Source organism: Ochlerotatus camptorhynchus, unplaced genomic scaffold (genome assembly GCF_037179485.1).
Source record: "Ochlerotatus camptorhynchus isolate MF236.1 unplaced genomic scaffold, CSIRO-AGI_Acam_v1.1 ptg000203l, whole genome shotgun sequence".
NCBI lineage: Eukaryota > Metazoa > Arthropoda > Insecta > Diptera > Culicidae > Ochlerotatus > Ochlerotatus camptorhynchus.
The window spans coordinates 3526222-3550858 of NW_027040693.1; the positions used below are offsets into that span (position 1 = coordinate 3526222).

The 24637-nt window shown below is 42.7% G+C and overlaps 1 protein-coding gene across 11 annotated transcripts in view; it reads left to right on the forward strand.

The window, feature by feature from the left end:
• Atpalpha (sodium/potassium-transporting ATPase subunit alpha) overlaps positions 1 to 24637 on the forward strand; it is a 216242-nt gene that overhangs the window by 176708 nt on the left and 14897 nt on the right. For 8 of the 11 annotated variants that reach the window (XR_010517724.1, XM_065224003.1, XM_065224011.1 and 5 more), the window contains 7 exons: positions 3818 to 3946; positions 4007 to 4273; positions 4339 to 4524; positions 12316 to 13911; positions 14726 to 14941; positions 16038 to 16132; positions 21377 to 21551. Coding sequence is in view for 10 of the 11 variants with exons in the window: in XM_065224003.1 (XP_065080075.1) it covers positions 3818 to 3946; positions 4007 to 4273; positions 4339 to 4524; positions 12316 to 13911; positions 14726 to 14941; positions 16038 to 16132; positions 21377 to 21551 (2664 nt within the window). In the remaining variant the exon portion in view is untranslated. Of the gene's footprint in view, positions 1 to 3817; positions 3947 to 4006; positions 4274 to 4338; positions 4525 to 12315; positions 13912 to 14725; positions 14942 to 15302; positions 15398 to 16037; positions 16133 to 17008; positions 17104 to 18922; positions 19018 to 21376; positions 21552 to 24637 lie in introns of all 11 variants that reach the window. The other 3 variants (XM_065224007.1, XM_065224006.1, XM_065224004.1) reach the window with 3 other exon arrangements.

Consider the following 24637-nt stretch of genomic DNA (forward strand, 5'->3'; position numbering starts at 1 on the left):
TCTATCGTGTTTTCCGCTTTACGCAGAAAGATTATTCCACTTGGATATTTCATTCAACTTCTAACTGATATGCTAAACTACCTTGGATCCCGACTTCCTAGTTGGTCGTAAGCGACTTCACCTAAAAATGTCCTCTAAATTCCTCCAGAAGTCTTTCCATCTTTCCCTGGAAGTTTCTTTCGGCCGTTCCTGGAAGTTTCTCCAGACTTTTCTTAGGATGTTTTCCAATATTATTGAAAATAATGTCCGATGCCTTCCAAAAGAGCTTCTGCCTACCGCCTCCGGAAGCTTTTTGGAGTTCCATTTTAATCGTATTATGTCCGAATTCATTTGGAAGTTTATTCCAATTTGCTCCAGAACTATCTCCCTGTTTCCCAAGAATATTTCTATCAACGCCTAACTGACACTGGAAGCTTTTTCAAAGTTGTATCCGACTTCACCTCTTCTTGTCTTCTGAATTCTGGCTTTCCTTGGAGGTGTCTTCCAGCTGTTCCTTGGATGTTTTTCGATATCGCTGATAACTTCTGCCTTCCACCTCTGGAAGTTTTTCGGACTTCTTGGGACGTCGTTTTCCGAGTTTCCCGCGGAAATTCCGGCCAACTTTAATCATATTTTTTCCAATTTCCTCTGCAAAATTATTGCAATTTGCTTCAGGAGTTTCTTCCTGTTTCCCTCGGATATTTCTTTCAACTTCTAACGGACAGTGAAAGTCCTTCCGTCTTTCCCTGGAAGTGTCATCCGGTTGCTCCTAAAAGTTTCTCCAGACCTTCCCTTGGACGTTTTCCAACGCCGCTGTATTTTTTTTTTCGATTTCCACCAAAAGATCTTCTGCCTGGAAGTTTTTCGAACTTCTCTTGGACGTTTTTTTCAACTATTCCCGCTAAAATTCCCTCCCTTTTATCGTATTATTTCCGATTTCATTTGGAATATTATTTCAATTTCCTCCAGAAGTTTCTTTCTGTTTTCGTAGGAAATCAACTTCTAACCGACACTTGAAGTTTTTTCTGAGTTGTAACCGATTTCACCTAAAATTGTCCTCCGAATTCCTGCAGAAGTTCTTCTGACTTTCCTTGAAAGTGTATTCCGGCTGTTCCTGGAAGTTTCTCCAGGCTTTCCCTTGGATTTACTGAAACTTTTACCCGACGTTCATCTGGCATCCTTTGGATCCCAATAACCTATATAGTAAGTTGTAGCCGAACTCACCTATAACTGTCTTCAGATTTCCTCCAACCTGGAAGTGTCTCAGTTTTGTCCGATTTCCTCCAAAAGAAATTTACCTGTCTCCGGAAGTTTTTTGACTTTTCCCGGAACTTAACTTCGAATTCCGGCGAAATGTCTTTCGTCTGGAAGAATATTCCAATTTGCTCCAGAAGTTTCTTCCTGTTTTCCTGGAATATTTTTGTCCGCTTCGCGCAAAAGTTTCTTGCAACATCCTCCGGAAGTTTCCCTCGACTATCCCCGGAACAATAAAGCAAATTTCCCGGAAATAGTTTCCTGTGTAGTTTTTAGCAAACGTTTATTTAGCATGCCGTTAGTAGAAAATTAAAATTGTTTTTTTCCTGGAAAACTGAATAAGCTTCCCGGAAATGTAGAATAGTGATTTTCCAAAAACATAAACAAGATTGTACCATAGAGGTAACTCTAAGACCAGAAGGTTCCGAAGAAACGTGCTCAACTTTTTGGCTCAGCTCTGGTACTATCTTCGGTCACAAGCTAATCGATTCACCCCTAGAAACATAGGAAAATCCACGAACCCCTCATTTTATCTGTCAAACTTTCATAGAGAATCAAAACAAACATAGTGTAGTACTAGAATTTCACCTACAATGGGGTACGTTAATCGATTTGCTTGGGACCAATAGGCTAGTCAAGTAGTGAGCCAATTTCAAATCGATAGTTTCGTATTGATTGTTGATTGTACCGTGCACTTCTAGAATCGCTTCTTGAGAGACCGGAGAGGGCACATGCGGGAGCCGTGAGATGTGCATAAGAAGAGCACAATTAAGCACGCGTGCTGTTTTGTCTTAGCTCCAAAAATAGCGTCCGGAATGACAATTCTTTAACGTCAAACAGGACAGAATGCTGTGTTTTACTCAAACTTCAAAAGTTGAAGAATTTTGAATGTACATATTTGTAATGTGTATTCAAGAGCACACTGCACGTCTCATTCGTTTTGGATATGCAAGCACACAGAGTGCAGAATTGAAGATTTTTTGCTTAAATTGCTACCACCGAAAAGCGTATATCAAAGCTGAAGGCTCATACCCATCAGAACATTATTATCGTTTTCAATTCCAAATGCCATCATTTAGCTTGTCGCTGCCACTCACTTCCCGCACCGGTAAACGAACGTGTCAACCGTGAAAATTCGCATTCATCCGGTGACCTTTCCGCAAAACAACCGCAAAATTTAAACGAAACCCATTAATCAGCCATCAAGTCGTCATAATCATCGCTTTGTTGAGGCGGGCGTGCTAAACCGGAGATTCCAACTGCAACCTCCAGAAAAAAAAATCCTCATCGCATCGCCTCGGTCGGTGGTCGGCTGAACAACAACAACACAACCGATTCGTGCCGTTACGCTCCGTCAGTCCTTGCGGTCGGAAACACGGGTTTCGTTTTAATGACGACCACGACGACGACGACGGTGTTTGCTTTTCGTCTCGCCGGCCGCCCGCAACCAGCCATTGGCAGATCCTTGAAATGGTTAATATCTTTTCACCCCCATAATCCACCACTCTAGCACGTTCTCGACATCGATAAAAGTTCCCGTAGCCGCTTGTTGTTGTTTCTGCTCTAGGTTTTATTGCACAACCTCGTAATCAATAATGTGCGTAATCAAATCACACTTTAGTTAGTTTTCTAAGTAGGTATCGTGCATGAGTTTCTAGGTTAAGTCCCAGGCGGGTGCCTGTTCTAGTATTCTTTCGGTAAGGTGTAAATGTTCTACTTTGGGCTACTAACATTCTAAGCGAGTTTATACATATCTAGCCGTTGACAACGCACATAACAAAAGTACACGAGTGAGAGAAACGTCAATTCTAGCGGCGAAAGTAAACAGATCGAACGAAATCCGGATTAGAAGGCGCGTGAAACCTCTTCAGATCTAAAACCAACCTTGCGTAGCTGTACTGAGAAGCTCAAATCTAGGTAAACAAGCGTGTGCACCCATCTACCTATTGAAAGGGGGGTTTCGATGATCCTCGACTGCCTATAGGCTGTTGGAGGAGCGGAACGTGACCTCGATTTGCACAGCGCGATAGATAACCACAAGTTGCTATTCGAAACCAATCATCTTGTCAAAACGGTCAGGTGGCACACGGGTGACGTCCCCCCGATGGCATTGATTAGTTTTGTTGTTTGTCGATTCGGTAATATCGGGACCGGGTAGGAAATTTTTCACCAGCATTAGAGTGAAGGGCAGTCCGACACACACTGCCTACGGCGACTTGGAAGGAAGCTCCATGTGCGCCTGTCTGCGTAATTAGTTCACTCCGATTGCCGCGGACGGGGGAGATATCTTATCTCCGGGCGCTAGCAGAGCCTTTGTATTAAGTGGTTATTCAATCTAGTACAGAAGTGTCAAGAAGCCCTCGGAGCTTGCGCTATCGCGGTGCGCTGTCGCAAATATAGCGATTCAACGACGTCCAGTACGGTATCAGTCTGCAGCCAGATTTCGTTCGATCTGCATCTTTCGCCAATAATTTCTATTCGCGCGCTCATTCACTCATTTGATTTACGAATCGATTAGATGGAATAACGGCCAGAGTGAACCTGTGCTAATTTAGAATTTCTTTTTCCGTTGCCCAACCAACAGTCAAGACGCAAAATGCCACCAAAGAAGAAAGGAGATAATTTGGATGATCTGAAACAGGAGTTGGACATCGATTTTCATAAAATCACACCAGAAGAACTGTACCAGCGACTACAGACACATCCAGAAAATGTAAGTACTGCCATTTTTATTGGAGAACCTTCGTAACTTTGTGCCTCTTTCCCATTGCAGGGTCTCAGCCATGCGAAAGCAAAGGAGAACCTAGAACGAGATGGACCAAACGCACTTACCCCACCTAAACAGACGCCCGAATGGGTCAAGTTCTGTAAGAATCTCTTCGGTGGCTTCGCTATGCTGCTGTGGATCGGTGCTATCCTATGTTTCGTTGCCTACTCGATCCAGGCCAGTACCGTCGAGGAACCGGCCGACGATAACCTGTACCTCGGTATTGTGCTGTCCGCCGTCGTGATAGTTACCGGTATTTTCTCGTATTATCAGGTACGACTTTCCTTCAACCCCCACAGTCACCAAACCAACTAACCCCTCAATCTCCCAACCGACAGGAATCGAAAAGTTCGAAGATTATGGAATCGTTCAAGAACATGGTGCCCCAGTTCGCTACCGTCCTGCGTGAGGGTGAGAAGCTGACACTGCGCGCCGAAGATCTCGTCATCGGTGACGTCGTTGAGGTCAAGTTTGGCGATAGGATACCGGCCGATGTGCGCGTCATCGAAGCCCGAAACTTCAAGGTATGTTGTTCCTTCCACCCTGCCACTAGTGCCTGAATCCCAACGTGCCGTATCATCTCAGCGCTGAGTTAGTCGTCGGTTGGTGGTTTGCTGGTATCAACATTAATTAAATTTAATTCCTTTGAATTGAGGCTTAATTCAATTCGGAATTGTGAATGTGGAGCACAAAGCAATTGAGTCGTAAAATGGCGAACGAATCGGCGGTCGGACGGGCGCGCTGTGATTCAATCGGATCGCCGCGCCGTCGATTACACAATGTCTGGAAATTGACGTGTCAAGGTTCGGTTCGTTCTTGTTCTTGCCTCTCTCTCTCTCTCTCTCTCTTGCTCTAATAGATTGAAAGTTGAGACTAGTCGCGTAATGTTTTAATTGAACGCCAACGGCGGGTTGAATGATGGATGGAATTTTGCAATCGTCAGCTGTTTTTGAGCTGGGAAGAGAATCGAGACGAACGGAAGGACCGCACTACTGTGCGAATGTTGAAGAGTTGAGCTGGCTGAAGGCTACTGTTCTCACCCTTATCAACGTGCGCCACCGGCTTTCCAGCTCATGCATGACGATAATGACAAACAAGGTTCCTGCTTTGCTCTGAAATTGAATCCCGTGTGCTCGTCAAATCGACAAAGCCAACCGACTAGCGAACCAGCGTTTATAGGCATCTCATATCTCCGTTAGTGTTTGTGTGTTCGAGCGGTCCCAACTATTAACAACGACTGCGGAAGTCGTATAACAGTGGAGACAGATTAAGTCGAAATCAGTATGATACCCATCGCATTCGCATCGTGTGGACTTCAAATTCCCGACTGTTTTTTGAATTGTGCGATAGCTGAAATTAAATCCGATAAAATTGTAAGGCCCATCAAATCGTATAAGAGCAGTTCCATGCCAAATGACGAATCGATCAGCTTGGACCTTCTCCGAAACTTTGAATAATGGATCATGTAGGTAATTCGAGCAGGTTAAAATTACGTTTAACACCACTCGAACTTTATCATGGAGCAATGTTTAGAAAAAAAAGTCTTCCAGAATTTTGAGAAAATAAGGTTTTATTTATAATAGACCTAAAAACTTCGGAATTTATTGCCTAATTTTCATAGAATAACGGTAGAAGAACTTCCAAAAACTGTCCGACTATATGGTTATGGGCAAATTTTTAAACTTTTTGTTGTTAGTACAGTCCACAGTCTATGTCCATCTCGTATGACATGATCAAGTACGATACCTGGTTGTTTTCAATTTACCATTGAATGAAGGTCCAAAAACGGAGGGTGGACCCGTAAGCAGCGACACTTACGCGTTAATTCGTGTTTCAAACATGATCAAATCTGGTGCAAAATAGTGCTCGAATAATGAAACTGCAACTCAGCATTGCGAGAGGTGCGTTTCTGTTTTAGTTTCAGCATTGCGAACGGCCTAAGGTCTTAAATTGTTATCCGGTTTGATTTGTAATACAGTACGATTAAAAAATGATTGATCGCTTATAAGCCGGAAATTTGCATTCTATACGATTTAACTTAAACTATGCCGCGATGGTGATTTAATGTATGTTGCGATGTTGTAGCAATTTACGATACTGTCTGTACATTGTTATACGACTTCTGGTTATCTGGGAAGTCAGTGTGTCATTTTGGATTCGTGTTCTTGGTGTCTAAAAACGACCATGCAATTGCTCCGTGCTTCTTACAGCATGTCAATTTTATGATAACGGTTTGCCAGGAATATGTCCATTACAGATGTAATTGTAGAAGATCAAGAGCTTAATAACAGCTTATTCAGCTACTGATAAGCTTATTTAGTCTATGATCTGTCGAAGAGCAGTGTCCTCCTCGAACCCCATGAAACTTCGCATTATTGTTCACTAAGGGTATTGAACCAAGTTTGGGCCGGAATTCGGCCATTTTAACTCACGCTTAATTTTTCAAAATGGCGTGTTCGATATTTTTTTCAATAAATCATAGTTTTTAAACATTTTTTAAACATTTTAAAGTTTTTAGCAGTTATTTAAAAAAAAGGGTCGAAAATTTGTGATTTTTTCAGCGTCTACTTTTTTTTCTTAAAAAGCAATCAAGTTTCCTACAACTTTGTCCCAGATTACATTTCGATTAGATGAGCCGTTTTCGTGCTAAAATTTATTGAAAAACATCGAATACGCCATGTATGAGCATGAGCATGATTGACCGCCCACGGTTGCTACTCTGTTGTTGCCAGATCAGCTGTAATTACACAGAGAATCAATAGACGACGCTTGGGGCTAGAATTCATCCTCAATGTGTAAAAACTGATGATCTCAAACTAGGCAATACCAGCGCCGGCCGCACCCGAATGCAGGTCAAGAAAGGAATGGGTAGGAATGTGTTAACGTGACACTCACTTTGATGGAAGCCGAGGAGTCCTCTGCACTTCCATGAGGAATCACAGGGATGTTGGGTAAGAGGGTTGGGTTTGCAGCAGGGTTCGTTTTGGTAAACGATAAGCTGAATTGATGTCCTAACGATCGTATAACGCGAAGGAGCTTGGGATTGAACCCACGGTAATCTGCTCAGTAAGCAAAAACGTTTGCTACTAGGCAAACGAGCTCCTTTTCAATCATCGAGTTGCTGTTATTACCATGTAGTCATATTAACAAATAAAACGATTGACGAATCTTGATGTGGATGGGCTTGAGATTAGACTCAGGATGTTCTGCTCAGAAAGCAAAAACAGTCGCTCTAAGTCCACCGAGCCCCTCATATCACATCACACCATTACACGATAAACAAGCGATTCGATTAGGCGTGAGTCATAAAGACCGAATTTCAGCACAAACATGGTTCGTTGCCCTTAGCGAACAATTACGCGAAGCTTAGACAAATTTTAAAATTTGTTTATTTTTTTCGCAATTTGGCTAGGAACTGCTCAAATTAAAATGTTTGTCATTTGTCGCCTAAAGTTCAAAGCTAACCGCATATATTATAAATTCGAACAAAAATCGATTACAATCTCACTTATCAATCTGAAAACTAGCTTATTCACGTATTGCAAGACTTTATTAGCCTTGATCTGGGGCGAGTAAACTACTACTGCACTACTTGTCAAATCCCTACTGGAAAAGTCAGTCAGTTTGGGAATCCCGACAAATTCATACCGAGAAACTGTGCATTTGGACAAATTCCTGGCGAAAATTCCGACAATTATTTGCCAGGAATGCGGACAGATTCGAAAGCGGAATTCGGACAAATACTAAACGGGAAATCAATCAAAATTCCTTCCGAAAAAGCAGACAGTTTCCTCACCGACAAACCGACATGCAACTTAATTTTAACTTTTGTTCGAACATCTATAACGGCTGATTCAAATGTGCAGCTATCCGATCTGTCTAAACAATAGGATTTTCTTTATGTACTCGGTCGATCAGACCGACTTGAAATTGAGTCGAGTTGACTGAATTTGGTCTGAAGTGGATTTACTCAAAAGGTAAATTTTCCGGGAAAAAAGCTGTGGAAAATCAGGAAGCACTTCCCGATTACTAGGAAAATCCATTAAAATTTTACACAGTCTAAGAGTATACGAATGAACTGAGTGAAACCTCTATCGATTTTCCTCATGTTTGAGAAGTTTTCACGGGCAAAGCCCGGAAAATTCAACTCTCTTTTAACGAAATTATGTCGACTCTACTCAATGTTTGAAGTAATCCCTTAAGGCAAGTACAGTTGATTGATAAGCTCTTGAGAGCTAACACATCAATCTTCTATAGTAATCAAGAGGTTGAAGATAACCAATAAGATCTCTCATGTTTGACAAGTTGATAACATATACGACTTGATATGTAATAACAAATTTAGTTTAACAAGTATTGCGACTTCATCTGATCTAATTTATACTCTTGCACGATGCAAAAAATGGTAGATCGTATAACGGTCAACATGTTGCGTTATATACGATGAAACTTAAACATTATGCGACCAAATCCATTCTTATATGCGATTTGGACATAATCTCTAGTACTTTATGATTCTATTGTGCATTGTTACACGGCCTCTGGTTGTCTAAGAAGGCCTCCGAAGTTGATTAATAATACCGCTGGGATCATCCCGATCTATCTGAATTTGATTTCTTTGAAGTGGTTCGCCCAAGACCCCTAGACATCACCGGTAATGTGTCTAAAGTTGAGCCATACCCAAGTAACCACAGGCACGTTATTTTGCCTTTTTGGTTATATACGGGCCTGATCAGAACTTACAAACACTGGTATAGCTGTTGACGATGACCCATAAGGGCAGTGAAGGTGTTTTATAAGCTCACGAGAGTTAACTCATCAATCTTCTGTAGTAATCAAGAGGTTGAAGTTAGCCAATAAGATATCTCATGTTGAGCTGAAGGCCTCCGAAGTTGAGCAATAAGACCAACTGGGATCATCCCGTTGGACCATTGGGGAGATTATTCATAAGACTTCGGTTGACACTACAAGGCCTCTGAAGCTGCAGCATACAAGGCCACTGTATTCAACCCAAGAATTCTCTGAGCAACCTTAATTGTATTCATAAGTACTTTGATAATTAGGGCCCCTAGAAATCGCTGGCAATGCGTCTTTAGTTGACCAATAAGAACTTAACCCATAATACCTCCAAAGTCAACCCATAAGCAATCCTAAGTTAACCCATAGAAGCTCTGAAGCTTACTCATAAGGCCTCAATGGATGATAATTTCTCCGAAGTTGACCCAAAAAAGTAATCCCTCAAGGCCTCTACCGTTTACTGATAAGCTCTTGAGAGCTAACACATCAATGTTCTATAGTAATCAAGAGCATTGGCGTAGCTAATGGCCAGGCCCCCTCCAGAACTATCTAGGCCCCCTCCAGAATTATCTAGGTCTCCCTCCAGAATTATCTAGGTCCCCTCCAGAATTATCTAGGCCCCTCCAGAAAAATTTTCTAGCAACGCCAATGATCAAGAGGTTGAAGATAACCAACAAGATCTCTCATGTTGAGCGAGCTTAAGTCCTCCAAAGTTGAGCAATAAGATCAACTGGGATCATCCTGTTGGACCATTGGGGAGATTATTCATTAGACTTCGATTGATAATACAAGGCCTCTGTATTTAAACCAAAAATTATGGGAGCTACCTTAAATTTATTCATAAGTACTCTCGTCCTTAAGATCACTAGAAATCGCCGAAAATGTGTCTACAGTTGAGCCATAAGACCTCTAGACCTAACCCGTATGACATCCAAAGTAAACCCATAAGCAGTCCTAAGTTAACCAATAGAAGCTCTGAATCTTACTCTTGAGGCCTCGTTGAAAAATGATCCCTCTTTATTAACCCCCAAGACTTCTGAACCTAACCCATAAAGCCTCCGAAGTTGACCCAAAAAAAATGTTTTGAAGTAATCCCTTAAGGCCTCTACAGTTGACTGATAAGCTCTTGAGAGCTAACTCATCAACCTTCTGGAGTTATCTCGTAAGGCCTCCCGGAGGCTATAAGTCATAAATTCTCTGAAGTAAAACATAACGCCTTTAATGTTAACTAATAAGACCACTACGCTCAACCCGCAAGACCTTTGATCTTTGAACCCGTAAGATGTACCTAAAGTCGAACTATAAGACCTCTAGACTCAACCTGTAAGGACTCCAAAGGTAACCCATAAGCCATCCTAAGTTGACTCATCATTAGTCATAAGGCCTCTATGAAATATGATTTCTCTTCATTAACCTTCAAGATTGTTGAACTTAGCCCATAAATCCTCTGAAGTTGATCCAAAAATGGTCTGGAGTATCCCGGAATGCCTTCCGGAGGTTGTTGTTATCCCATAAAATAACTGAAGTTGAGTTGAGGCCTCTCGGTTCAACCCTTAGAATCTTCGGAGACATTCCATACGACTTCCATTGCTACAACATGGTCTCCGGGTGGACCGGAATAGATTTAGACTAACGGTGGAGTTGCTCCAACCATAAGTCCGCATAAGGCATCTCTAGACTTGGTGCGTAAAATCTGAGGCCACCGTAGTTGACGTGGAAGATCTTAGAAATAGCAATAGTAGAGGACTTCTTACATAAACTCAAAAATGCCTGGGATAGGTCCAGACGAGTTCGAGTTGTGATAATCGAGTGAAATTCTAGAGACCTTTAAACTGATAAGCTTGGAAAACCCCCTAAAAACGGTGGAAACATCCAGCGGAAGCCCAAAGATTCGTGAGATCTTGTCCAGAATTCCCTAAAATAAGCTTGCAATCATGGGCCTCAGTTATGGCAAGATATTTTACCAAGGCATAGGCGGTGGATTCAAATCCCGGTCCTCTCTGGAAAATCTTCCGGGTTCGAAATTTTACCGACCCCTCTCTTGATTGATAACTTGGGAACTGCTTAAAGGAACAGTAAGTTGAGAGCAGACACATGCTCGTATAAGAACTTAGTCTACAAAATTCATACGCCAACTTCTATTGGCAGCTTATCAAGTCATGGGCAGGTCATCAAGTATGAGCCTAGAGAGCGCCATGGCCAAGTCCATAACTTCAAACGTTCGGATGGCCCATCTCAACTCAAAGAATGCTAAAGTAGATACGACTCCTGTGGTCCTCCATCGGAAACCCCAATAAAAATCTAAGGTATGCCAAGAAGACTACGAACCAAATTTCAATGGACCTAAATGATCAATCCAAACGACCTCAAGTCCAGAGGGCGTCTAGCCAAAATCTTCCAAGTCCACCGCAGGCTATGGATAGTTTATAGGTCATCCATGACAAGCTATAAACACCGCAAACACCAAGTTCAAATTACATCAGTTTTCAAAGGATTTCAAGGTCGGTGGCCTGAGGAAGCCTCCAGTGAGCAACGAGAGCGAGTCCGGTAGATTTTAAGGTAAAAGCTGTAGCCAAGTGCTGATGAAAAAAGGTCCATTCAGTGATCTCCAATAAATGCATGAGAGCCTCCACAAGTAATCTGAACCTGCCTGTGAAGTCCCTCTAACATCGAATGTCGTCCCTTGGGTCTGTCCTGTCGGGAGATCATCGGATATGTTCTTGAAAATTTTCGAACTGGCTTTGGATGCTTCCGAACTTACCTTCCATTCTAATTGGATTGCCTGTCAATGTTTTATCACTCTGTTCCTAAATTTCGATCGTTTTGAGTTTGCCCTTAAAATCTTCAGAACACGGAAAACAGATTGCTCCAGAAGACCCCAACCCATCCCATCTACCTTCCCAAAATTCACCAGCCTTGGAAACCTCTGAACTTGTAATTCATGTGCTTTGGTTTTGTCATCAACGTTTTCAGGACCGGGAATATTTTGAGTAATTCCTCGGTCCTGCCACTGTAAACTACCTTAAAGTCTTGAGGTAGGACCTCCGGACATGTGCCTCCAATATCCTTCAGTAGACCCACCCTCTACGTCCTGCAGACTTCCTGGAAGTTCAGTGCATCTTCTTTTGGTTGAGTCAAAAATACTTCTAGTTGCTCTACTCCCTGTTAGGGGCATCTAAGTGCAGGGATAGAGAACCGCTCTATTCATAATTCCGATTAAGTCTTGATCAGATAAACAACCGTTTTACGGAAAGTGAGCTACTCAGCACCCTCAGTTTGAAACCGGAAAACGCATCTAAAATTCACTGTCTGACTCGAACGAAACCGTTTTGGCACCGCTCAACAAACCTACCTAGTCATCGTTACACATAGTCATCCAAGTTTAATTTATGGCCCCCTCATCCATCACTCCTCTGTGCGGAAGTGCTGAACTCATTAGCAACAAACACGATAATAGCCTTTTGCTTTGATATGTGCGAATACCATCTAACAATTTCCGTTTTTTATCTCTTTCACAGGTCGACAACTCGTCGCTGACCGGAGAATCGGAACCGCAGTCCCGTGGACCGGATTTCACCCATGAAAACCCGCTGGAAACCAAGAATCTGGCCTTCTTCTCGACCAACGCCGTCGAAGGTACTGCCAAGGGTGTCGTCATCAGCTGCGGAGATCACACCGTAATGGGTCGTATTGCCGGTCTCGCCTCCGGTCTGGACACCGGTGAGACTCCAATCGCCAAGGAAATTCACCATTTCATCCATCTGATTACCGGCGTCGCTGTGTTCCTCGGTGTTACCTTCTTCGTCATTGCCTTCATCCTCGGCTATCACTGGCTGGACGCTGTCATCTTCCTGATCGGTATCATCGTCGCCAACGTCCCGGAAGGTCTGCTGGCCACCGTCACCGTATGTTTGACCCTCACTGCCAAGCGTATGGCCTCGAAGAACTGTTTGGTCAAGAATCTGGAAGCCGTCGAAACTCTCGGCTCGACCTCGACCATCTGCTCGGATAAGACCGGTACCCTGACCCAGAACCGTATGACCGTTGCTCACATGTGGTTCGACAATCAAATCATCGAAGCCGACACCACTGAGGACCAGAGTGGTGTTCAGTACGATCGCACCAGCCCCGGATTCAAGGCTCTGTCCCGCATCGCTACCCTGTGCAACCGCGCCGAATTCAAGGGAGGTCAGGATGGTGTCCCAATTCTGAAGAAGGAAGTCAGCGGTGATGCTTCTGAAGCTGCTCTGCTCAAGTGTATGGAACTGGCTCTCGGAGATGTCCTGAGCATTCGTAAGCGCAACAAGAAGGCTGCCGAAATTCCATTCAACTCGACCAACAAGTACCAGGTTTCCATCCACGAAACTGAAGACGCCAGCGATCCACGCTACCTGCTCGTCATGAAGGGTGCCCCCGAACGAATCCTGGAACGCTGCTCGACCATCTTCATCAACGGCAAGGAAAAGATGATGGACGAAGAGATGAAGGAAGCCTTCAACAATGCCTACCTGGAACTCGGAGGTCTCGGTGAACGTGTGCTCGGATTCTGCGACTTCATGCTGCCATCGGACAAATTCCCCGCCGGATTCAAGTTCAACTCGGAAGAAGTCAACTTTCCCTGTGAAAACCTGCGCTTCGTCGGCCTCATGTCCATGATTGACCCTCCCCGTGCCGCTGTCCCGGATGCTGTTGCCAAGTGCCGCTCCGCCGGTATCAAAGTAATCATGGTTACCGGTGATCACCCGATCACTGCCAAGGCCATTGCCAAATCGGTCGGTATTATCTCGGAGGGCAACGAAACCGTCGAAGACATTGCCCAGCGTCTAAATATCCCGGTTTCGGAGGTTAATCCACGTGAGGCTAAGGCCGCCGTTGTGCATGGTTCAGAGCTGCGTGATCTCTCTTCGGACCAGATAGATGAAATCCTGCGCTACCACACGGAGATTGTGTTTGCCCGTACCTCGCCCCAGCAGAAGCTGATCATCGTCGAAGGTTGCCAACGGATGGGTGCCATCGTAGCTGTCACCGGTGATGGTGTCAACGATTCGCCTGCCCTGAAGAAGGCCGACATCGGTGTTGCTATGGGTATCGCCGGGTCCGATGTGTCCAAGCAGGTGAGTCTCGTCGTCTCTGTGTGTCGTTACTTGTGTGACTATTATGAGTTCTGACACAGAGCAGTAGCTACTAACTCTAACCAACCTCTTCCGGGGTTCCGTGGTCCATTCTCCGGATGTCTTATGCCCGAATACGGTCATCCCAGCTATGGGCGTTGATTGGCAAGCTGACCGAATCGGGCTAAACTCTAAACTCTCATGCATCAATTGAGAAGCACCTGTTCGTTCTTTTGGGGCGATGATCTGTGGAGGTGCAAGTGGCTCCTTGTACTGAGCCTCCACAGTGACAATTGGTTCGTAACATCAGACGAAATTCCCTGACAATTTATTTCAAATCATCCGAATGTTTCAGTATTCGGGTATTTCATGAACTTGGGCAGTTCCAAACGTTCGAGATTGTTCCACGGTTCCGATCCCTATGTTACAACCCTCTAACTTCCCCCTCAATTTAAACATCAGCACCTTGAACAAATACGCACCACATTCACTAGGAAAACAAATATCATCATCACTTTACTTTTACTGTAAATATAGGTACACTCTAAACAACAGGATCTCCATCTCTCTGCCTACATGGAAAACATCCCTCCAACTGACAATTTCCCGTCTCTCACACTCTGAACCTTTCCAAGGATCAGGGACCACTACTAACACATAACCTAAATGTTGTGCTATCGAATTGAGTGTGTGTGTGTGTGTGAATCCGGATTGTCCGTGTACGTCCCGCCCTCGCGGGACCTGCGGTCAATCCATTTGCCGTTCCATTGACTTACTCTGTTTCCCCCCTTTTGTTCTTTCATCGACATGTTCACAGGCCGCCGACATGATCCTGCTCGATGACAACTTTGCTTCGATCGTTACCGGCGTTGAGGAGGGTCGTCTGATTTTCGACAATCTGAAGAAGTCGATCGCATACACGCTGACATCCAACATTCCGGAGATCTCGCCCTTCTTGGCGTTCATTCTGTGCGACATTCCGCTCCCGCTCGGTACCGTCACCATTCTGTGCATCGATCTGGGAACTGACATGGTAAGTCCAGCGCGAACCGCATCCCTCGATGATGATCGTGTATCACTTTTATCCGTCTGTCTTTCTTCATCAAACAAACGAACGAAAAAAAAAAAAACCAAATGAAACTTGAAATGATTTGCTCGAAATGAGTTCTCCCTTCTTGAGTGAGGAACTTGCATTGAGTCAAGGTGAAAATAGCAGGTTTGCGTCAGGGTTTGATTGAATCCATCGGAAATCAAACGCGGCAGATAGAACGACTACAAGTAATTAGCGATTTTCTGCGGTACTAATCGAAGGTTTTCTTTTTCTTGAACAACATCAAATTTAAAACTTGGTTTGATTGAAAACATGAACCACATGTATCGGTGTTTCTGGTTAGGTCCCAGCCATTTCCCTCGCGTACGAAGAATCTGAGTCGGATATCATGAAACGTCGTCCGCGCAACCCCTACCAGGACAAGCTGGTCAACGAGAGGTACCGTTTTCTGCGTGAGACCCACGCTGGCCAGTCGCTCTGTATCTCTCTCTCTCTTTCTTTAACTTGTTTATTCTATTTTGAACTCTCTCTCTCTCTCTATTTTCGTATTTAATGGTTATTTTTTGTCATATTTAAGTACAAACAGTATATCTAGCTTGATTAATGAATTTGGAAACTATTGGCACATATTCGATGCTCACGCCAGATTTAAATCAGAATCAAAATTTGCTAGATTATTATCTTACGCTCTCCGAACAACACTGGACTCTTACTCTTATTTGAAGTTCCACTCGCTCCCTCAGATAGTCGCTCTCGCTAGAATGGCGAGTGCCGAACCGAAATCGATCGCTTGTAGTAGAACACAATTTGTTATTTTGCTCTCTCTCTCTCTCAGTCAGTAGCACATTTTTTACTGTTTTCACTTAGTAATTCTTCACCTATTCATATAAATTGAAAATGACTTCCTTAAATCGAACTTCAGGTATGTGCGCGATCGAACCCATCCCATAGAGTTTAGTTTAGCAAATTTTACAACTTTCGTTCTGTTCTAATTTTTCACATTTTTATTTTTCCACAACTCCATTTTTTTTTGGTTTGGTTCAAAAATGTCCCCAACGAAACGGTAAACCCCAATTAGGTACCCGCCATTTCGCTGGCCTACGAGCACGCTGAGTCCGACATCATGAAGCGACCGCCTCGCGATCCATTCAATGACAAACTCGTGAACGAAAGGTTTTTATTCGTTTCAGCTGTTCATTAAACCCCCCGCCCCGTTCCAAAAATAAACAAAAAATCCCTGGTTATTCTCTAACTCTAACAAATAGGAATGTTTTAGTGCAGTGTTCCAACGTGCGCATTGGCAGAATTAACAAATTTTGTTCCCATTTCGGAATCGCGTAAATCAAAAGCTGCATGCACTAATGCGCCTGAATGCATTCGAAACAAATGGGTGCCGAATGTGTCATATTTTTTTAACTAACCTCTCCCGCATCTGTGTACAAAAGAAAATGTGCAAAATTGCCTTCTAACCTAACAATTTGTGGGAAGATATTTTGCTCGCGATGCTACCAAAATAAAATATATACACTCACAGTCACACACAGACACAAACCGAAACACTCAAGCCGTTCCCTCCTTATGTACCTCTCAGTGATGAAAGCATAAATCAGTTCTTAAAAATCTACATCAACTCCTGCACCTTTTTTCCGTTGCTTCAAACCGATATGTTTTTAGTTCCGTTATTCACCTGCTCATTTATCAGCTTTTTGGAACCACCCTACCCGCCGCCAGGGCTGGGTGGCCTACGGAAACCATCGGTGTCAGCTGAAGTGTGTTAGAAACTCACAAGTGCTTCGTTTTTGTCCTCGTTTTGTTTTTCAATCTCTGTTAGAATACAAACTTAATCATTTGCTGTCGATGTGCAAAAATCATAGTGAAAAATCATTTTCATTGAATCGATAGAACTCTCCTTCCCGACAAAACAAAAATAATCATAACCTCATCGAAGAAAATTAGCAACGAGAAATATTCCCATATTTGGCGTCATGAAATCCAAAAGAAATCAACTAAAAAAATTACACACCACTACTACTCCTCCCATACATACAGGTCCCTGCCATTTCGCTAGCCTATGAGGAAGCCGAGTCCGATATCATGAAACGTCAACCACGAAATCCGTTCACTGATAAATTGGTCAATGAAAGGTAAAAACCAAGAAGCCCCCACCAGCAAAAAAAAAATCCAAAATTTAAAAAAAAAATGGAAATGGTCTATTCTAAAAACAAATTACGATAATTTTCAATTAGCTGGGTTCTTTTACTTAACAAATTATGTTCCTATGATTAGCAAAATTTGTATCTAATTGGCATATTCTTTGACGGAGTGAGTGAGTTTCCATGGCTGATCGAAAAAAAAGAAGAAGAAGAAGAAGGGAAACTCACTCACTCGTGTCCCGTAAAGCAACAACTGTTCAATTCGGCTATCTTTGGTTTCCTTTAAACTTTTTTATCGGTATCTAATCTCCAATTGGCTAACATTGTTTATCATTCGTATCACTTTTCCTTCGGTTCCTATTAGTTTTCATCCTATTTTCTAGATTAGTCGGTGTGTGGATCCTTCTCTGTCTCTTACCCCCACTTGCCGTAGCTTGGTGGGTGCTCGATTCTAGATGGCGTTGTGTTTTTTTTGGTCTATTTGGTAGAGTAGTTTTGCACTGCCATCTGCGATCGAGCACTCAGTTTCTTTCTCTCTCTCTCTTTCGCCCGGCCTCTTCCTTTCTCGAAGAGGTTGTTCTCCACTATCAGTGTTGTGTGTGTAACATTTTGGTGAGGAAACTTTTATACTTTTAGTTCACTTTCAAATCTTGATTGCATTCATCTGTTCCCTTTTCCTTCGCTCGCTCATCTGTCATCTATATCAAAAGTAGCTTCCAATCGAACGCACCATCCTTTTCTTCCAAAATCAGATATTGTCCGCACTTGTACGTGTATGTGCGTGTGCGTGTGTGTGTGCGTCTACGTCATCCACATTCGTTCCCATTCTCATGCGATATCTAAATATTATCAAAAATACGTAAGGTAAGTCCCAATGGTCACCCTCATCTGCCTCCATCTCTTTTTTTGTTGATCTCATGCACACCTCCATAGAAAATCTTGCTCCCCCAATTCTCCCAATGAAACACCCTCCCACCAATTGACACTTACAAAAATGGCATTCTCAAGCGGAGCGATCAATAATGAACAACATCGAAATACACCTACACTGAGAAAAAAAAAAACTCGTCTATTACCTCCTCGGTTGTGTGGCAATCTAGCTAATCTAATATTTTGCTTTTGTGAGGTTAGAATAGTTTTTCTCTTGTTTACACTTGTTTATGCTGGGCGGATTTACCCGCCTCGGAATGCTAGAATAGACTCAACTGAAGCAACTCTTACTGCAAGTCAATAACAATCTGATAGATAGCGCGTGTATGCTCTCCCATCTGGTTAACACCACCCATCTCTAGTACTTCATTCTACTCTTAAGCGAAAAAACCTGCCAGAAAATCTATTAGCACACTGCTCTCACGGGCAAAATCTATCAAGTTCGGAGTCAAAGCAAGCTGGACAGAACTATCTATATTCTTTTTACCTACCACCGTTTCCGTCGATTGCTACCGTAGCAACCGCAAAACTGAACAAAACGAACGTACTGCTGCTGTAGTAGATTAACATTGGAACGACAATCATTCTACTATTTCTTTCTTTCTTTCTCGATTGTTTTTTCACGTTTAAACTTTCGGTACGTCTTCTGCTACCTACTCTACTACCACTCCATCATCACTCTTCACCGACTGTCAACTACTACAATCTACTACTGCCTTATATACCACTCAACTACAACTCGAAACCACAAAAAAAAAAATAACAAACAACTAACCAACTGTCTCGCGCTGCGTTGACCATTCTACTACTACCACCACCACCACCACCACTACTACTACTACTACGCAACCGCTGCCGTCAACAACCATCCGACCGCCAGGTACCGGCCATTTCTCTTGCCTACGAAGCCGCCGAGAGCGACATTATGAAGCGCCGCCCGAGAGATCCGTACCGTGACAATCTGGTCAACCGCAGGTCAGGACTCCAAATACCAAACTGACAAAAAAAAAGTCATTTGAAAAGCAATAAGTTTACCACATGTCAAGTCCTTTGTTTATTATGCCAATTCAAAGCAACAAAGTCGCAATGTTTTTGTCTGTTTTTGTTTACGTTCGTTACCGTCAGGTTTTGTCCTCTTGGTTTCCTTCTGTTTGTTACTGTCAACACTTCGACACAAAATTGTATAATCTACATACGTCTTCCACACCTATAACTATCTCTCTCTCTCTCTCTCTCGCTGTTGAATCAAATTTCGAACGTTTTTATGTTTGTTGGTTACTTATATCTGTCAATCGGAATTTGAAATGTTTGTATTTTCATTTTGTCCTCGTCGTCTGTTTGTTTTCGTTTACCGTATTTGTGCAACGTATTTTCAACCGAAGTACGAAATCCGGGTGCAGGAATCCACGGCAGACAGAGAGCGCAGTCATCGATCTTCACACACACACACATCCCGCGTGCTAATCTAGTACTTCACTGTTAGATCCAAAAACCTTCGGTCAACCGTTCCCTTTTCGTGTGTGTGTGTATGTATTCCTACACGATTTCCTTTTGCCTCACGCGAATGACAGAGTACTAGAATGTTACTCTTCCCCTCGAGTAAAATCTGAATTCACACGCGCAGTACTAGAACTTAGTGTGTTATTCGTTTCCTGTCTCTATCACTCTTACTCTCTGTCTCTTTTCTCGATTTTCCTTTTGTTCTTCTCCGGTTTTTTCTTTGGTCAGAAATTTAGAACAGCTTGAGAGTTCTAATTCGTGATTTTGTTTTGTTTAGTCATGGAAGATAGTTTTTTTTTTGTTTTAGGTGTTTTTATTAACTTAGTAATTAGACAGAATGTTCGAAAATGGCATATTAACTCACTTTATCTTTTTGTTTTGGGTAGCAAAATGACACAGAAACAGACAACCTGTTTAACTTTTCGTTGATTTCGCTTTAGATGTTTTCAGTTTCTAGTTGATTTCTTAGTGAAATAGAGTTTATGATGTGTAGATCAATGTTAGTTCGTTCCAGTTCCAACTTGGTCCTTTAGATGTTGAACAATAGTTATTTTGGGTGAGCACGTACCTCACAGAAAACCCCGTTCCATTTAGTGTGTTTGCTTATACCTAGCTGTTGTACTAGATCCTACACAGTTCTCTTGATAAACAAACATCAAACAACACAAGAATAACGTACTAGAATATACACCGAACAAAACAAACACCAGTGCCAGTGGATGATTGACATACACAACCCAAAGAAATGTTTACACCACGGTTGAACAAATTTGCCATACGTTCTAAATGTTGTCATTCTCCAACTTGCCATCGAACATAGCGCCATTTGTCTAGAACACAGACATGTACGAGCAATACTCATCCGCTTTCCAGTGCGCTTCTCGCTTTCCAAACCTTTCCAACAAACCCCCTTTCTTCTAACCGACCCCCCCCCCTTCCCCACTTAATCACATCTGTCACCTCAGGACAGGCATCATTGTTGTTTATTTTCGAATGCCCCCTTCTCTCCCCTCGCGGTTTGACCCTGTGTCCAAACCGACGTGCGTTTGACATTAATTGTCCAACTGTCAGCAAAGTGAGTATACCCCCAAATTGAGTGATTTTTCTCGTTTCCTCTCTTTCCTTTCCGTTTCTTTGCCATTCTTTTCCAGTCTTCTTTGATTGAACGTTTTCTCCTTCCTTATACTTCTATAAACTACGCTCTATACGCTTTAGTTCGCTCGGTCTCCTTCACATTTCATCATTCTTTTCTCTTTCCTACGACTACGGTAATCTCTTCGGGAGATTCGCTACCCACCTAGCTACATACATACGCATAGTAAGAAAAAAAACGAAGAATCGCTGAGATTTGCATGCGAATTGCTTGCCCTCCATACACTGAAACATATACTCCAATCTTAAACCGTATAAACAAACGCTTCTGCATGTTTTATGTAAAATTGTAAATGTTTCGCTTCACTAACATTCGCAAATGCTGGGGAAATCTACACTGCTACAGCTGGCACATTTTTCCCGAGCATTCTGCGACCTGTATCGTAAATCGCTTCTATTTTAGAACTAATTTAATTTTTAAGTACTCTTTGGTTATGGTCTAATATTAAGTCTTACTAACTTCCTCTTTGCCTTTAAAAAAAAAACAAGTAATCTCATCAAGCTGACAGTCACCCAAGAACGAGAAAACTGAAGCACCTAGATTGCGGAGTGCTCCACTCCCTGGTTGGCTGTCACCTTGCTTGATCCTTGACCTGCTCCTGCCTAGCTCGTCAATCGGGACAACCTTAACTCACATTCTCTTTTTCCCTCCCCCCCCGAAATCCGAACTCCATCCCAACAGACTTATCTCGATGGCCTACGGTCAGATCGGTATGATCCAGGCTGCCGCCGGTTTCTTCGTCTACTTTGTCATCATGGCCGAGAACGGATTCTTGCCGCTGCACCTGTTCGGTCTCCGCAAGGGATGGGACTCGAAGGCCGTCAACGATCTGACTGATTCCTACGGACAGGAATGGGTGAGTAATTGATTTTTGTTTTATTTTTTGGGGTAGATGCACCAGTCATGGCTAGTTCCAATTAGAGTATTCCATAAGCCATAACTGGAACACACCATAATAGGAACGTATAGCCATAACTGATTTAGCTACCCTATCATTGTGTGCGAATTTTACTCCGACGAATAGCCATAACAAGGATAAGAGACGATTTTGTGTTTAACCGAAGACAATATATCAAGAAGACTGGCAACTTTGCCTGAATCTGAGCGACAGACACAGTAGCGCTGCGCCCGAGCGAAGGTGGAAGCAACGCATAGAAAAATGAGCAAAAACACTAACCTTTCTTCTGAGGATGGAACCTTTGCTATCCAATTCGTTCGGAGCATTTACCTTTGAGCGGCAGATGACGCGATTGTGCCTGTCTCTTACCGATCGTTTGATGTGTTGATGTGTTCTCTCGGGTTTAACACTATTTTCTGATAAGATGTTTTGTAATGTTACCAAGCAGCTATTAGCCACTTTACCTAGAATATTCGAAAATTTTTATGAGCAATAGTATGAAAAATTTATGAAGAAGTTCAAGAAACATCCATGAAAGAATTATCCAAAAAACGAGTTACTGTCCCTATTTTAGACCTGTAATTCCCTTATTTGGAAACTACTTGCCTAGGTGGTACCGAAGACTACAAATCAAGAAGACTGGCAAGTGTTCCCTTCTCCCATACAAATGCCAAACGTCACTGATAACAGCGCCTCTGTCAATCAAAGGTGGAACTTTGAAGCACAAGTGTTAGTGAAACTGCTCATAAACAGTGACTGTGTGTGTGTGTGTGTGACCTAATGTCACTGAAACGAATAATCATAACACGGTACTCGTTGTTGTTTTTGTTTTGCTCTACAAAATTTCACGGCAATTTGTATGCTAATCACAGTAAGCTGGTGGTTTTCCTACTCCAAACCGAAAAACTTGTCATGGTGGATCAAGTAGAGGATTGAAACTCGGATCGATGCCTAGTGAAAGTAACTTTTACTTGTGTATGATGAACCGAAATATTGTTTACTGTGCCTGTTGGAAGCAATCAATTATAAGGAATTGGCGGCTTCCACCTCCGTTGAGTGAACTACCGTCATTCGGAAGCTGCTGAAAATTCAAGGATCCAAAAAGAAGAAAGCAAGCTTAACTATTCAAATCGACGTATCTGATTTTGTAAACAATCACTTCAATCGACGATTTGAAATTAACAACACCAGCTTGTAGGGGATAGATTCCCCTACCTGTTGATGGTGTTTGTTTGCGTGGATGAGTTAGCAGTTAAGACAAACCGTCGATTGAAGTGATTGTTTACAAAAGCAGATACGTTGATTTGAATATTTACGCTTGAAAGATCCGGTACCTACATCACGATTCAACAGAAGGCGTAGCAGAATCTAATGTTGGTGAATATGAACATGAAAGGTTGAAGGACTACAATCCCAAACGGCACGCATTGATAAAGAATATATTTCCATTTTAGATGTTGTCAGAACACAAACAATCGAAGCGTTTGTTGTAATGCCATCTAGGGTAAATTTTTCATTTGCCATAAATTTTAGATTTAAGCATGGTTTTAGCAACCTTATGTTACAGCAGAGCGTCAGCAATTTCAACATTTATAAAAAAATCTACATTTGCCAGCAACACAGACTGGGTGTATCCTATGGCTTACCTTCCGTACTAACATAATTCCTAACTTCCCGAGACATTTATGAGGAGTCGTAGAGTTCTCTGCATCTGTCTTAAGTAAATGTTGGACTAACATACCTTTCTTATCCCTACCAGCTGTAAGGACGTGGCCAGGACAATTCTTAACTGTTGGAGCGGGATATGTCTTTATCTGGGAGATAGTGATTTTTTCCTACCTACTATCTGTCCAGTAATAGATATCCGTCTTGCTCTTAATAGTTTTGAATTCGTACCACCTACGATATTGTGCAACTTGTTCGATGCTAATGCTAATTTTAGATGTTGTTCCAGAGATTGATAACAACAGCATCAGTTTGGCCAGTGACATTCAAATGGTCAGCGAGTACTGTGCCAAGTTGCCGAGCGTCACAACTTAACTCCCCCCGCTGTGGCCAGGTACCAAAGCCGTACGGAACGGGCATGCATTTTACTAATGCACCATACGAATGCCCATAAATGCATCACTAAAGATCTTAGAAAAAGTGGAAGGTCCCACCATCATTGTGCATGGCATCATTGCCATAGTTTTAATTTTCAATACTTGACTAACCCATCTGCAGCTGAAATTTTACTCGTTGTCAGCATAAAGCAAAGAAAGAATCGTTTCACTTTTACGACAATCATAACAAAACCAATAATTGACAGCTATTTATTTCTACCTATGTGTGTGAATGCATGCGTGAATTAACACACACCATCATACACCGGTTCCACTTTTGCTCAGAAGAGGCGTTGCCGTTACTGTCTCCTGATTTTTGGCAGAGTTGCCAGTCTTCTTGATTTGTAGTCTTCGGTGGTACTCAGGACAAGCTCAAATATAGAACCGCCAGGTCAGTGTCTTTTAGTTTGAAAGCAAATCCTGTCGACTTGAAGTGATCCAGAGATTCCCGAACCCAAGTCCAGGGAAGCTCAAGGAAAGTCCAGTTGACTGAAATCCAAAGGCATCAATGGGACCTGTCCATTATAGCACTAGTTTGACCCCAGACTATTTACGACAATTTTATCAGATTTGAAGTCCTCATGACTGTCGTTGAACTGGATTAGTCCTCGATGCCCTAAAAATCAAATCTCACCAATGCCCAAGATCACGCTTGATTTTCGTAGACAAGCAAGCTGCAACTGTGGATGATATTTTTATGTCCGTGCTTCACCGGACGGCAACCACTGGGCGGACCGAGAGTAGACCGATTTCACTGGGCGGATCGAGGACAGTTTCCACTAGGAGGACTGATTTCACTAGGCGGACTTCTTCGGATGCTAACGGAGTTTAAAATTCCAGATTCAACTGAACTGGTTCTGTATATTTCTGACATATTTATCCTAGCATCAGTGTTGCCAAATTAGCATAGGTATTTAACATCGCAACGTCATTTGACGTATC